The sequence below is a fragment of the Lissotriton helveticus genome, chromosome 10 (assembly GCF_964261635.1).
Source record: "Lissotriton helveticus chromosome 10, aLisHel1.1, whole genome shotgun sequence".
NCBI classification, from domain to species: Eukaryota; Metazoa; Chordata; class Amphibia; order Caudata; family Salamandridae; genus Lissotriton; species Lissotriton helveticus.
Window position 1 is genome coordinate 22,749,622 of NC_136071.1, and position 14,235 is coordinate 22,763,856.

General features: G+C 47.1%; 1 protein-coding gene across 1 annotated transcript in view; it reads right to left on the reverse strand.

The window, feature by feature from the left end:
- LOC144785000 (actin-associated protein FAM107A-like) overlaps window positions 1-11,772 on the reverse strand; it is a 69,771-nt gene extending 57,999 nt beyond the window's left edge. The window contains exon 1 of the mRNA XM_078664119.1: window positions 11,680-11,772. Within this exon, the coding sequence (XP_078520245.1) occupies window positions 11,680-11,732 (53 nt within the window). The 5' untranslated portion in view covers window positions 11,733-11,772. The remainder of the gene's footprint in view (window positions 1-11,679) is intronic.
- Window positions 11,773-14,235: the final 2,463 nt, after the last annotated feature.

Consider the following 14,235-nt stretch of genomic DNA (forward strand, 5'->3'; position numbering starts at 1 on the left):
AAACGATATTTAAAACTCGATATTCTGTCCAAACGATATTTTGGAGTCGATATTATGTCTGTGCACCATTTACATGATATGGCCCATTCCTGTCCTTTTTCCCTGCACTGGCGCACAATGGGCCGTCATGCTCCCACGGAGGCACCCTTGCCCCATGGTGCAAGGGTGCCTGTGTTGCAGGCAGGATTGTTTTTTTGTAGGAAGGGACACAAAAACAATCATGAAAGGTGTTTTCCTCTTTCTATGTGTGCTGCAGATATAATGGGATTTATATTTCGGCGGACGGTATATCTGTCATATATTGCGTCGGACGAACCCGACTGCCAAGATCTTAATCAGGCCCCTACACTATTTTTGCTGCCCTTTTTCCAGTCAGTGTTCTGAAGTAACAGCAAGGTGCTGTTCAGTGCTTTGCAAAACTGCGCAATAAATAAATACAAACACACTTGGAGAACATCATCCAATTAGGTGTGCTTAGCACTGGATAAAATGACTCTCTGCTTGAATTACACGCATATGCAAAGTTTTGTTTTGCCTGTTCCCGTTTCATGCATGAGTGAGTTGGTGCTTGGAAGGGTGACGGTGGCTATGAGTGCAATGATGCAACTGCATGTTGTTACGTGTGCAGTGGCGGCTGCCGCAAAATGCAAGTGGGGGGTGGAGGGGACGGGGAATGAGGGGGAAAAATAATAATACTTTTTTTTTAATTATCTGTTTCTGCCACCAACGCCGACGGCCACCTCGGTGCTTCTCACTGGAAAGTACAGGATCCCCACCCAATCGAGATGCTGCTCTCATGCTATGAGAGGAGCGCCAGGATTGGTCTGAGCAGCCCGGTCTGACACATAGACACTGCCTGGGAGCCTACTGCTTTACTCCAACCTGGCTGTGAACACAGCTGGGCTGGAGAAATAGAAGTGCGAATGTCTGTTTGGCCGGCCTAAGATGGCCGGGCAAACAGACATGCGCACTTCTAAGTGCCTACCACTCCTCCCTTTCATGGCCGCCACCCACCCATCCTACACAAGCATGCCAGCCAGAGCCAATCACAGAAAAATTAAATATTATGGTTTTATTATAATTTTATTTTTCTGCAACTGACTCTGATCAGTGGGGCAACACTCTACGGAGGAGTCACCCCTGGGCGTGTGAGTGTGTGCTGGAAGGAACCTGGCATAAACGTATAGCTGGAGGGAGAGTGGAGACGTAACAAGCGCTAGTGAGTTAGTGCAAGAACTGTAGACAGCACAGCTCTGAAAAAGGAAGCAGTGCGGACTTTTAGGCAAAGGACAAGACTCACTGGAGCGAAATCGTGATTTACTATGTAAAGCTTTGCGAAGATGGCAAACTTTAAAGCTTCACCAAGTTGCAAAGTTTGCCACCATTGTAAAAACAACACCAGTAGGTGAAATTTCTAAAACAACAATGGATTTCCATTAGATTTAGATTAGAATTCTTTAACAAAAGATAGACTGTCTCAGGTTTTCCTCCAGCAAAGCTTGCCTCTTAAGTAACCATGGGCAAAGCACTACGCTATGCTCACATAGTTTGCGAAGTTTACGCTACTTCGCACTATGCGAATTGCACGTAGCACAATGCAAACACGCGTAGCGTAGTGCAGCAATAATTTTTTGCTTGCTCGTGGTCCTCAACGTCAAGTTGGCGACCGCGAGCAAGCAAACTGACATCCCAGCGAGACTTTTTCCTCCTTCGCGATCAGCAACATCAAGTTGCCGATCGCGAGCGTGGAAAATAAACCTCCCAGTAAGACTCTCAACACGGGGGGGGGTCAGGTTTCTCATTGCGAGTGGTTGTGTATGCTCGCGAACACTCACGATGAGCAACAACTGTCCGCGTTTAGAAAGCTGCCACTAGAGTAGAAATCTACTTGAGCGGCAGAAAACGACCGCTTGCACTGTGCAAGATGCAGTTTGCACTGATTGCACAGTGTGGACAAGCATCTGACACTGTGCAATCAGTGCGAACAGCCTTTTGCACAGTGCACTACACAGTTTGCGTAGCTACGCATAGGTCGCGTAGTGCACTTCGCGTAGCTTCGCGTAGGTACGCATAGTGCTACTTCACGAACTACACCCAGGGTTACTCTTAAGGTGGTGATACAGAGTTTGGCAGACGGGGTATTATGTCTCAAACATGACAGAGTGCCCTGTCTGCCAAAACGATGGTCTGCCTGCCCTTTTTAGGGTCCGGGGGACTGTAAGATTTCAGCCGATGGAAAGCTTCCACTGACGTCCCGAGGGAGTAGGGTCCGTCGGGAGGAATGGCATTACACCACTTGTCCTACAAGGAAAAACTCCCTGGGAGTTGGGATCACTAGTGCTTTGCGAGTTTCTTTTGGAAGAAAAAAGTTTGTAAAAATTTGGTGGGCAGCCATTACAACTGATGACAGCTTTTCACCAAACTTCTGGGACTGGAACAACTGGGCCAGTGATGATCAGGGACATAGGGTAAACCATTGATATATGTCTGATTACCTATTGAAGGAGGCATCTTATATGCCCCAGACTCTCTGGGGAGTCAGACATAAGTACCTGGGGATACCCCCAGGCTCTGATTGATCGGAGTGAAGAACCTCAACTAACAACAGACCCCTTGGGATACCCTTGTCCCTAAGATTCTCCGATCGCCCTTGTAGAAAACAGCGTAGAAATTAAGTGTGTGTGAAATGTGAGTAATTATGCTAAATTGTGAGATAATGACATGTAGTTATGTGAGATGCAAATATGGCATTTAATGCTACATTTTGAATGACGTCTATTTTGAACAGACACATATTTTGCCCTAAAAGTGAAAGCCAGAAGGACACATTCTGGTTATTCGCATTGTTTCCACACTCCTGTGCTATATTTTTGCTGTGAACGACAAGGCATAATGGCGTCATTTCAGGCATTTTGCATAACAAGCGTAACACAAAATTCCCAAAGTTGCCCAAATTACACCGGCATAGTTGAACTTTCATGAGAGCCTAATAGAAATCCATAAATTAGGCATCAAATGGATCCTGCAATATACACATCCTTGCCAAAAACTATGCAGCAAATGCGTGGTGGACCGTGGTCTTTCCTGGTCGTAAATTTGCTTGAACTTTTTAGGCAAAGCTATTTGCTAGCGCCCAGGCCTTCGAAAGCATGCAGTAAAATGCCAAATGAAATCTTTGCTACACATTCAGGCAAAGTAATTACTCTGCAAAAAGCAGAGTCACCAAAATTTCCTTTTTTTGTCACAAGGTAGCTCAACTATCTCTGCATCCACTGCCTTCAACAACAAGGGGGACATGTTCCTTGACCCGGATACCGCAGGGTGCATAAATATATTCAAAGAGACACAGAAGGACAGGACCCGCCAACTAGAACATGCTTTTGACGCTAATTCTGGCCTATAAACAGGAATGGGAACACATGAGTGAGGGCTTTGCTTGTGTGGCATTCCCTACTTCTAAAAGGTAAGTTACTAAGCTGCCTGCACAAAATTACTCAAGCATATTTAACTTTACAAAATTACTCAAGCATATTTAACTTTACAAAATTACTCAAGCATATTTAACTTTACAAAATTACTCAAGCATATTTAACTTTCCTTTTTTTCACAAGAGTATTCAGCAAAGTACTGAGTATCATTGAGTTGGGTAGCAATAAACATTGGTTATTCAGTGCCAAGAGTCCCTTCTGGGTGAATTTACATTTTACAAATGCACATTATGTTATGTTATGCTATGCTATGCTATGCTATGTTATGTTATGTTATGTTATGTTATGTTATGTTATGTTATGTTATGTTATGTTATGCTATGTTATGTTATGTTATGTTATGTTATGTTATGTTATGTTATGTTATGCTATGCTATGCTATGTTATGTTATGTTATGTTATGTTATGTTATGCTATGCTATGCTATGCTATGCTATGTTATGTTATGTTATGTTATGCTATGCTATGCTATGCTATGTTATGTTATGTTATGTTATGTTGTGTTGTGCTGTGCTGTGCTGTGCTGTGCTGTGCTGTGTTGTGTTGTGCTGTGTTATGTTATGTTATGTTGTGCTGTGCTGTGCTGTGCTGTGCTGTGCTGTGCTGTGTTGTGTTGTGTTGTGCTGTGCTGTGCTGTGCTGTGCTGTGTTGTGTTGTGCTGTGCTGTGCTGTGCTGTGCTGTGCTATGTTATGTTATGTTATGTTATGTTATGTTATGCTATGCTATGCTATGCTATGCTATGCTATGCTATGCTATGCTATGCTATGCTATGCTATGTTATGTTATGTTATGTTATGTTATGCTATGCTATGCTATGTTATGTTATGTTATGTTATGTTATGCTATGCTATGCTATGCTATGCTATGCTATGTTATGTTATGTTATGTTATGTTATGTTATGTTATGTTATGTTACGGTCCTTTTGCAATATTGCAGTCTGGATGCTAAAAGCTAACCGTGAAGCAATTCCTGCTCATCCATGACAAAACTTTCAACTCCCACTAATTGATAGGGCAGCCTGTGTCCCTGAAAAAAAAAGTCCAGCTAGCCGGGCTGTTGCGAAGGGCCTATGCGATTAAGGACAGCCCTGGTGATATTGCCTGGACTGCTGACCCTGGCACTGTTTGAGAGGGTTCTCTTGTGTTTCTGTATGATCTACTCTCGTCTCTTCCACTCTACGTGGGTCCCAGTCTGTGCATGTGGACGCTTAGTCCTACATCACCCGGGGTGGGTCTGAACATGTAAAGTAGCCCTAGGGGACTGGGTTTATCCTTACAGGAAGAGGGTGGTGGTAAACAGACCTTTACAGTATTCAAAGCACATTTGTGTTTAACGTCAGTCTCGTACAAAGACCATGGCCCAATGACTATCTTTAAGGCCAGTTCTTTCCACTGAAGTAACAAGGGGGCATATTACCAACAAGTAGCGGTATTTATCGCTAAATAGGCTTAGCGAGGATTTTTTTATGGCTGAGCATCGCCGGAATTTATCGCTGAGATAACGTGCTATTAGCAACGTTTATCTCCAAAGCGATACATTTTACGGCGATAGCGGCGAAATGAGTGAATATCGCTGAGAATACAGCGATATTCACGCATTAGCGACGAAATGCTCTTAGCCATGTCATCCACCTCCCATTGGATAACATGGCTAAGAACTGGTCTGGGCAGGTGTTAGTATTTGGAGATATTCGCGCTTAGCGTGAATATTTCCATCGATACGCCTGCCTTGCTAATAGGTGATAGCGATGTTAGCGACTGTTTTCAGTCGCTAACAGTTTGGGTACGCCCACTTTGCATGATATTAGCGTTAAATATCGCTAACATGCAAAGCGGGCCCCAAACCGCTCGCTATCACCTAAAAGCTGTCGCTAACTGCTGTTAGCGACAGCTTGCTAATAGGGTGACATAATTATCGCCGCTTAGCGGCTAAAAACGGTCGCTAAAGCGGCAAAAATTCCCTATCGCCACCCTTGATAATATGCCCCAAGGTTTGCTGAACTAGCAACAGCGCCGGAAGAGCAGCCATTTTTACCTTTCACGTCGTTGGACGCAAGTATCAAAGCTGCAGAGAGAGGGGAGTCGACAAGAAACGTCTGCTGGAACATCGACCCTTCTGCATCTAGGCTCGCATGTTCGCCCAAAGAGCTGAACCATGTTTGTATCAGGAGACAATCAGTGGCTTAACGCGCCCCAGCGGGGCAGGCTTCCTTCCGGGCTCTCTAGCCATTCCACATCCTATTTAGCTTTCAAACAAAGGACACCACAGACCTTCCTTGGTGTGACAATGGCTGCAGTTTATTACATTCCTTCATTTGCCGGGACATACATCATCACAGAAGCATCAGTCATTAATATGTACCAAGCATGCAGACATCTTGACTATCAATTGATTAGCATCATAACCGGTCATTCAGCAGTAGGTTTGAGGATCAATGAAGCAATCAGGGATTTGTAAAGCGCATTACTCACTCGTAAGGGTCCCAAGGCGCTGGGGGATGGGGTTTCGGGCAGCTCCGGTCGTCGGAAGAGCCAGGTCTTTAGGCTCTTCCTGAATGCTTGCAGTGTGAGGCTTTGTCTGACGCTGAGGGCGATTTCGTTCCAGGTCTCTGCCGTGATATAGGAGAAGGATCTGCCTCCCGTTCTGGCTCTGTGGATGCGGGGGATTTTGGCCAAGGCTAGGTCAGCGGAGGTTTCTATTGGGGGCATAGAAGGAGATTCTTTTGTTGAGGTATTGCGGTCCGGTGTTTTGGATGGCTTTGTAGGAGTGTGTGAGCAGCTTGAAGGTCACTCTTTTTTCGACGGGGAGCCAGTGGAGGTCTCGGAGGTGCTGAGTGATGTGGCCTTGTCGTGGGATGCTGAGGATGAGTCTGGCTGCGGAGTTCTGGATGGTCTGGAGTTTGTGAAGTAGAGAGTTGTTGATTCCGGAATAGAGACTGTTCCCGTAGTCGAGCCTGCTGGTGAAGAGTGTGTGGGTGACGGTCTTCCTGTATTCAGGGGGATACATTTGAAGGTCTTGTAGAGTTTCGGAGGGTGTTGAAGCATGTGGAGGATAAGGCGTTGATCTGTCGGTTCATGGTGAGGTAGGAGTCGAGTATGATGCCGAGGTTGCAGGCGTGGTCCGCGGGCATGTGGGGGTTTCCGAGATCGGGGTTTTACCAGGTGCCGTCCCACGCGGAGGGGGTGGATCCGCGGATGAGGACTTCTGTTTTTTCTGAGTTGAGCTTCAGTCAACTGCGGCTCATCCAGGATGCTATGTCCTTCATTCCTTCATGGAAAATGTGCCTGGTGATGTCGGGTCCCTTGGTGAGGGGGAGGATGATCTGGGTGCCATCGACCTTCTTGTGTACAGCTAGGAAAAATAAGCCATTGCACTTTGGTTGGTCTGAGTCCAAGCTTTAGACTTACCGCTGGTGAATGCCCAGTGTATGAATTGCTCTACCCTGCTGCTGATGCTCTCTGTGTGTGTGGCAACTCCACCCATCACCCTCTATAAGCGCACCCAGTACATGGCGGTGGTCTTGGGTGCGAGAGCCTTATCAACGAGGATTGCTAGGTCTGTGCAACCAAGTCTGAAAAGCTATTGGGGAACAGTGTCATCTCCTGCTCTGCCCACGGCACCAACTACCGGAATCTTGCCCACTGAAAACGAGAGAGAGCATCCGCAATTGAGTTATCACTTCCTGACACATGTATAACTTGTATAGCTATGTTTGCATTCAGCTGGCAGCCTACTAAGTGTTGTACCAAACCCAAGTCCCTCGGGCAGTTAGCCGTGCCCAGGATCAGCGGATGCACCAACAGGTGGTTGTCTGACCAGTGCCCACAGATTTTTATTCCATATGAGAATGCTACCACGATGGGGAAGAGCTGCAGCAGTGCTATATTTTTTGTCACACCTGCCTCATGCCACTTGCTCAGCCAAGAAGCTGCGCACCAGGCGGAGCCCAGAATAGCACCAAAGCATTCACCTCCTGTGGTGTCAGTAAAAAGCTCCAATCGATCTGCTGTAACCCATAGGTCATACCAAACTAGCGCTCGTTGAAGTTGGCGAGGAAAGCTTGCAACTGCTGAAAGCCCTGTTTGACCACGACTGTCAGCCTGACCCAGTGGTGGTTTAGGTTGAGACCCCTAGGGTCCCTCTCTTCTTGGTAATTAGTTCTTCAGAAGTCGGTTTTAGATCCGCAATCTTCTGGGCTGTCAGTCTACACACGCCTTCGAACGAGTCTAGCTCAATGCCCAAGAACGTGAACTGCACTGATGGGCCTTCTGTCTTGCCATGAGCTAATGGCACCCGAGTTGTTCTTGGTAAACAAAAAAGAGAGTAAGGACTATCAGACAGCCGTCCGTGTCCCAAGTAGTACATTCAAAAACAAAGTAGAACGGCCAGAAACTGAAGATATCTGACGTCAATGGAATACCGGCACCTCTAAAGGTTATTAATAAAACCCTCACACACCAACCTGGTTGGTGTCATGCTAAGAATTTATAAATGAGTACAATGTATAAAATATCATATGAATGCATAGATGGTTTGGATTCTCCTTTTTCAGCATTAACTTCACTTCAATTGTTTCCAGTGAACAAATAAATGTTTAATGTTGCATATAAGTATGAGATAAGTAAAGAAATACAGTTCACCCGAATGAACCAACTGTTTACAATAATAATATAATCGCCCATGTTCATAGGGATACTGGGTCACCCCATTTGATACTGAACTAACATAAACAGTGGCATCTCAGTAGGTTTGTCACCCCCAGTGTGCATTAGCCACAGTCCCCTCTAGGGTCCGCCTTCGCCTCCGGATGGGCCCTCCCTGCTGAATGTAATGAGGGTCCCCTAAGTCTTCCATTTCTCACAGATATTCTTTGGCCTTAAGCTGAATGGGGGCCCCTTGAAGAGTTTGGGGGTCCTTGAAGGGTTGGGCCTCCCTGTGCTGTGGGGGTCTCTGTTACGTCCCTGGAGACAATCTGTCAGTTTAGGGCCCGTCCCCTCCTTCAGGCGTCGCCAAACGCCTTGTTCCTTCATCACTTGACCTTCTGAAGGAAGGGGCTGCAGGGGTCATTAGTGGTGAACATTAGAGAATGTTTATTTTTTATTTGCAAAGTTTTATACAGTGGTGGCTAGACCCGGAGGTATCAGAGCACTCTACATGGGGATCAGAGCGTTACAGGTTACATAATTACATCAAGTTACCGGCTTCAAGTAACGACATAGGAGAAAACAAAAACATTAGATGCGGGGGAGGGAATGAGACACAACGGGGTGACGAGGAAAACAATGTCAGATGTCCGGCTGGGTAGGTGTCGGCCGAGGGGGTGAACCAGAGCCAAAACTCCTCTATGCCTGCATAGGACAGCTCCACCGGGCATCTGCCAAGGTTGCTCGGGCTCCGGGGTAAGTACAAACAGTTATGTTATCCGCCTTGGGGGCATCGTCAAAGTTCCATCGAAAGGCACCGGTCCTGGTGCTACTGGGAAGCGCCTTCCGCTACGTTCTCCAGCTGGCCTCCAGGACAAAAGTGGTGAGAGGGAAGGTGGAAGGAACAGATTCCAAGGTCTGCAGATTGTAGAACAACTCATCGTTCTTGCCTTCAAACCTCTTGGCGGGGGAGGTGTTGTGCCTAGAGAACTGATCCTCTTCGGATTTTAGTCTTCTATAGCCCCCCTAAGTGACATTGTATATTTGTTCTGGGCGCCATTTTAGAGTTAGGCAAGTCCGGGCTGACCTACTCTTTGAAATAGCTGGTCACACTATGCCCCAGTATAGAGCGCTGATAATAGGGAGCCCCTTGGAGTGAATCAGCCGACGTCTATGTTTTGTGGTGCTTTCTCGCTGGAGACCTTGTTGTGCACCTTCGGTCTTCTCTAGTGTGAGAGGGTGGTAGCTTCCACCAGTCAAATGTCCCCAGTGGCGGCCATCTTAGGGTCAGGCGCAAGTTGCAGCTCTGGATTCTCCTCACATCTGATTCCCATGTTGTATCCTTTATGGACCTCGGGGACTCCTGTTTAAAACCTCCCCATCAACTGGCACCTCCTGTACTACTTCAAAGGAGATCTACCCACTGGGGTGCTGCCATCTTAGAGTCAGACGGCACGGAGGGTATATTCCCCGGTACTCCCTGTGCCATGCACTTTCTTGATGCTGCTCAGTCCCAGGCAGCCTTGGGGCCCACCAGGCAACATGCACACCGACCCTGCCCTCACCTGTGTCTCCAGCACTCTGGTTCTTCAGCAGGGCCCGGCACTCGCCTCTACCACACTCGACCCGGCCATGTATTGTATTGTATTGTATTGTAATTGCATTTATATAGCGCTTCCTACTCCTGACGAGGCGTCGAAGCGATTTTTCGGCGGGGAGCACGCTACTCTGGGACCCATAGAGGATTAGTGTTGAATTAGTAGAGTGAAACATGCACGTAATTTTAAGTGGTGGATAGGTTAGTCAGTTAATTGTATTCAGAAGGATAGCAGAAGGATAGAAGAGGAAAAAAGGTTTGTATTTATATAGCGCCTGTTACCCCTGATGGGGTGTTGAAACATGCTATTCAGGAAGCCCATAAAGGATTAGTGGTGAATTAATATGGTGAAATATAAAAGTAATTTCAGTGGTGGATATTAGTCAGTTATTTGGAATGAGAAGGATAGCGGAGAAATAAAAGGGGAAGAAAGGTTTGCATTTATATAGCACTTGTTACCCCTGATGGATGTTGAATCGCTTTTTCGGCGAGTAGCACGCCACTCCGGAACCCATAAAGGATTAGTGTTGAGTTAGTATAGTAAAATATGAAGTAATATGAGTAGTGGATATGTTATTCAGTTCTTTGGGTAGAGAAGGGTAGGTGGTGGGATAGTCAAGGGAAAGAGGTTTGTATTTATATAGCGCTTGCTACCCCTGATGGGGTTTTGAAGCGCAAGTAGCACGCTACTCTGGAACCCATCAGGATTAGTGTTGAATTAGTATGGTGAAACATGAAAGTAATTTGAGTGGTGGATAGGTTAGTCAGAGTCCCTGCAGGATTCCGTGTGTGGGTCAAGGTCTGGGGAAGTGCCGGGAAGTCTTCCTGCATATGTTGTACTTATAAATATCTCACACACTGCCTCCCTCAGGGGCCCTTTGCACCACAATTCTCAAGCTGTCTTTGCATAGTGGCTTTCTATAAGGTCGTGTTTGCGTACTTCAACCATTCATCGAAACGTCAACCTTGGAAGGTTCGTAACCCTTGTTTACTTCTCATTTGGGTCAAAATCTATTATTATTCTTTTATTCCAGGGATTGATAAAAAGAACTATACCTAGGACAAGACCCAAACCTGTCAAATGGCCTCTCAATGTCTGCTCGAACGCAATCCTGGCAATGCCAGCTCAGCCTTTCATCCTTCCTGGATCAGTACATTCAGCCCTGGATATTTAGATAATGACACCAGATATTTACAGAACATAGAAACAGCAAAAACTGCTACGAGGCGCTATATAAAAACAGGTTATCCCACATTACCAGGCTACTGGTCAAATGGCACGGTATTTATTTAAAAAATAAAAAAATATATATATATTTATATACACACACACACACACACACACATTACTTTCGAAAGTACACGGTTCTCTACATATTGACCAAAAGCTTAAATGTCGCTCCCAAAATGAAAAACCTAGTTCTGCCGCTTTTGTGGTTGTGTTAAAAAGTACATTTCTTCCAGGAAGCTCTAAAGTGTTAGGAGAACTGTAAACTCACGCTTCTATTTTTATAATTTTCACGTCGTAGCAGCTCCACAAGGTGCTGATCTCAAAATCGGGTGTGAAAAGGGCCAAGAAAGCGCCTTCGACTATTTTTGTACTTTTCGCGCTGTAAAGCCGCCCTCGGGTGTCGTTAAACGCCCCCACCCCCCACCCAGACTCTGGTAAAAAAAGGAAAGCTTGCTAACGCGAGTCACACCTATGCTATTCGGGGCCCTGGGGCCCTAGAGAGGTCTGGTCTATGCCCCTCCCCCAGTTACCTGAAGAGCTTTATAGCGCCTCCTTCCCAGCTCCCGCTTCTCTGCGCACAGAAACGAGAAACCCCGATACCACCGTCCTGGGGGGCCCCTCTTTACCTCAGTCCCTTCCGCGTCAACCTTCCTTAGCGCCTGAAAGTGCCTTGAACGTGCACTTCGAGGCACTACAGACACATCATACATAGACTCACATGAGGTGGGCGCCGCCGCTGCGGGGGCCGGGCTCCCGGGTCTGCTCGCCCATCCGTGCCCGGTAAGAACGGCAGGGGGTCCCTCTGGGTCCGGGACTGGCGGCAGCTGAGCGCCCGGGCATCCGATGCCAGTCCTGGCAGGCGGCACCTGTCTCAGGTGTCCCCGCTGCATTATTCATGCACACGACGGTCTGTGGTCTCAGGGGGGCCCTTGTGGGGGGAGGGAGGGGCGATGACGCGCCTGCAGAGCACACCTCACAGCAGAAGGACCCGGGACACCAGGGCACAGATTTATGGGCACTTTGTGCTGGGTGTGCCTCACAAAAGTGCAAAGTGTTGCTTTGGTATATACTGGCATTTGGAAAGTAGTACTAAAATGACGGAAGTAGCTCTGTGTTCGACTTTGCATCAAGGGGCCTTACCGTGGGTGGTACACAGGCCTTCCCATGCAACTACCCGTGATCAGGGGCTTAGGATGGGGGGTGCGGTGGGTGCGGGCTGCCCCGGGTGTCATCACTGAGGGGGGTGACAAAACGGCAAAAATATGTGTTTTGAAAAAAAAAAATTGTGTGTGTGGGGGGTGCTCACTACACTTTTTGAGAGAAAAAAATCAATATTCAATGTGGAGCCAGGGGGACAAGACATTTTCCGCACCGGGTACCAGCTGACCTTGCTACGCCACTGCCCGTGATTTTTTATCAAAGCACAGTCTTCTAAAAGAGAGTAAAACAGGGATTTACATTAAAATAAAATCTATATACTAGACATCACGCACAGACCCTTGCACAATGGTCAGGGGCGGTTACATTATGCGGCCGGAGAGCACCTCCCAACAACGCACCTGGACTGACTAAATTATGCAGCAAGAAAATGGAAATTATGTGGCATAATGCAGTGAGACTGGTGAAAGAGAGAGGTGTTGAGAAGCAAGGAGGGGTAGAGGGTGTGTGGGAAGCACAGGAGGTGCGTGACAGGAGTCACTGGTGTATGGGAGAGGTGCTTTAAAAAGAGGGGAAGAGGGTGTGTGTGGGGACAGGGCCGGCTCTAGGCTCATGGTGGCCCTGGGCAGGGAGCGTAGGTAGGGGGCCCGGGAAGAGGGGGGCTGGGCGGGGCAGAGCGCGGAGGCCAGTGAAGAGGGGGGGGGGCGTCCGGGTGTTTGGAAGTGGAACAGAGGCGGAGGCCGCCAAATCCCTGCCACTGGGGCCACCACGCAAATATGTATCCATCCTCAGAGGATTATTATATTAAGGGCATATATTGGCGTGGTGGCCCCTGGGGTTTGGTGGCCCTGTGCAGGTGCACAGCTTGCACATGCCTAAAGCCGGCCCTGGTGGGGAGAAGGGGAGGTATGTGGGGTGTCACTGGTTTGAGGGAGAGGTGCTGAGTAAAGAGAGGGGAACAGGGTGTGTGTGAGGGTGTGTGTGAGGAGCAGGGGAGGTGCATGACAGGTGAGTCACTGGTGTAAGGGAGAGACGCTGGTAAAACAGGAAAAGACAGAAGAGCGCTTCGCGTTCTAGTCGACGCGTGCAGTTCTTGAGTCCTCCTTCTCTCCACTTACCTAATTCCTTCCGGGTTGCTCCGACTTTCACTGTTCTTGCCGGGCTGCTAATCCGTTACTTGTAATGGGGTAACCCAGTAACCCTCAGAACCTGGGTAGAGAATGTTATATAAAAATTGGTTCTGTCGGATAATGAACAATTTCTTTGTTACACAACGTATATTCCTATAACATATCTTACTTAGTTATACTTGGAATTTTTTGTATAAGAACATCACACACCACACATTTTATATAGATATCAAAAAAGAGAAAGGTTGTTATTCATCAATCCCTTTACAAAAATTAATTTTTGACATTTAAAAGTTGGTTGTCCATACAATAGAATGTCGAAACAAAGTGCACAAGTGAATAAATGTGATCAAGTGATTTAAGTGTATAATACAGTGAAACAATTTTTTAAGGCTAAAATTAAAATAAACACAGGTCCAACATTAGTTTCAATTTCCACAGACAGTACAATTATTTCTATTTTTCTGCTGGGATATAACAAGGACCAATTGGTGAATTAACGTCGACGTTTCGACCCTGGGGTACGGTGCTGTCTTATTAGCGACCAGTTCGGGTCTTCATCAGGACGAGGGGAAGGAAGGGACAACCTGAAAATTCGTTTTTTTGGGGGGGTGGGGCGTCCTATTTGTGCCTCTACGCAGGTTATTCTTATGTTCTAGCGTTGGTTCTCAAAGATTTGTCACCATCCGGTGGACAAATTGGATCTGGAAGCTGCAGATCGGTTAATATCTTTTTGGAGGTTTTTTCAGGACGTTGAATCTTTTTGTCTGAAACGCCACCGTCCGGTGAAAGTTTCGGGTCTGAAGTGCCGCAGCCGCGATCACTTAAAGAGCAGTAACAGCAGCCTTCTGTCTGTATCCCGCGAGTCAATCCTAATCCGGACCGCTGCTGTTCGACCGGTGCCGCAGGACCGTCTTATTGCTCTTGACACGTCGTCGCATCCTCTGGCCAAACACGGCGCCGCGGGGACCTTCACGATATTGCCT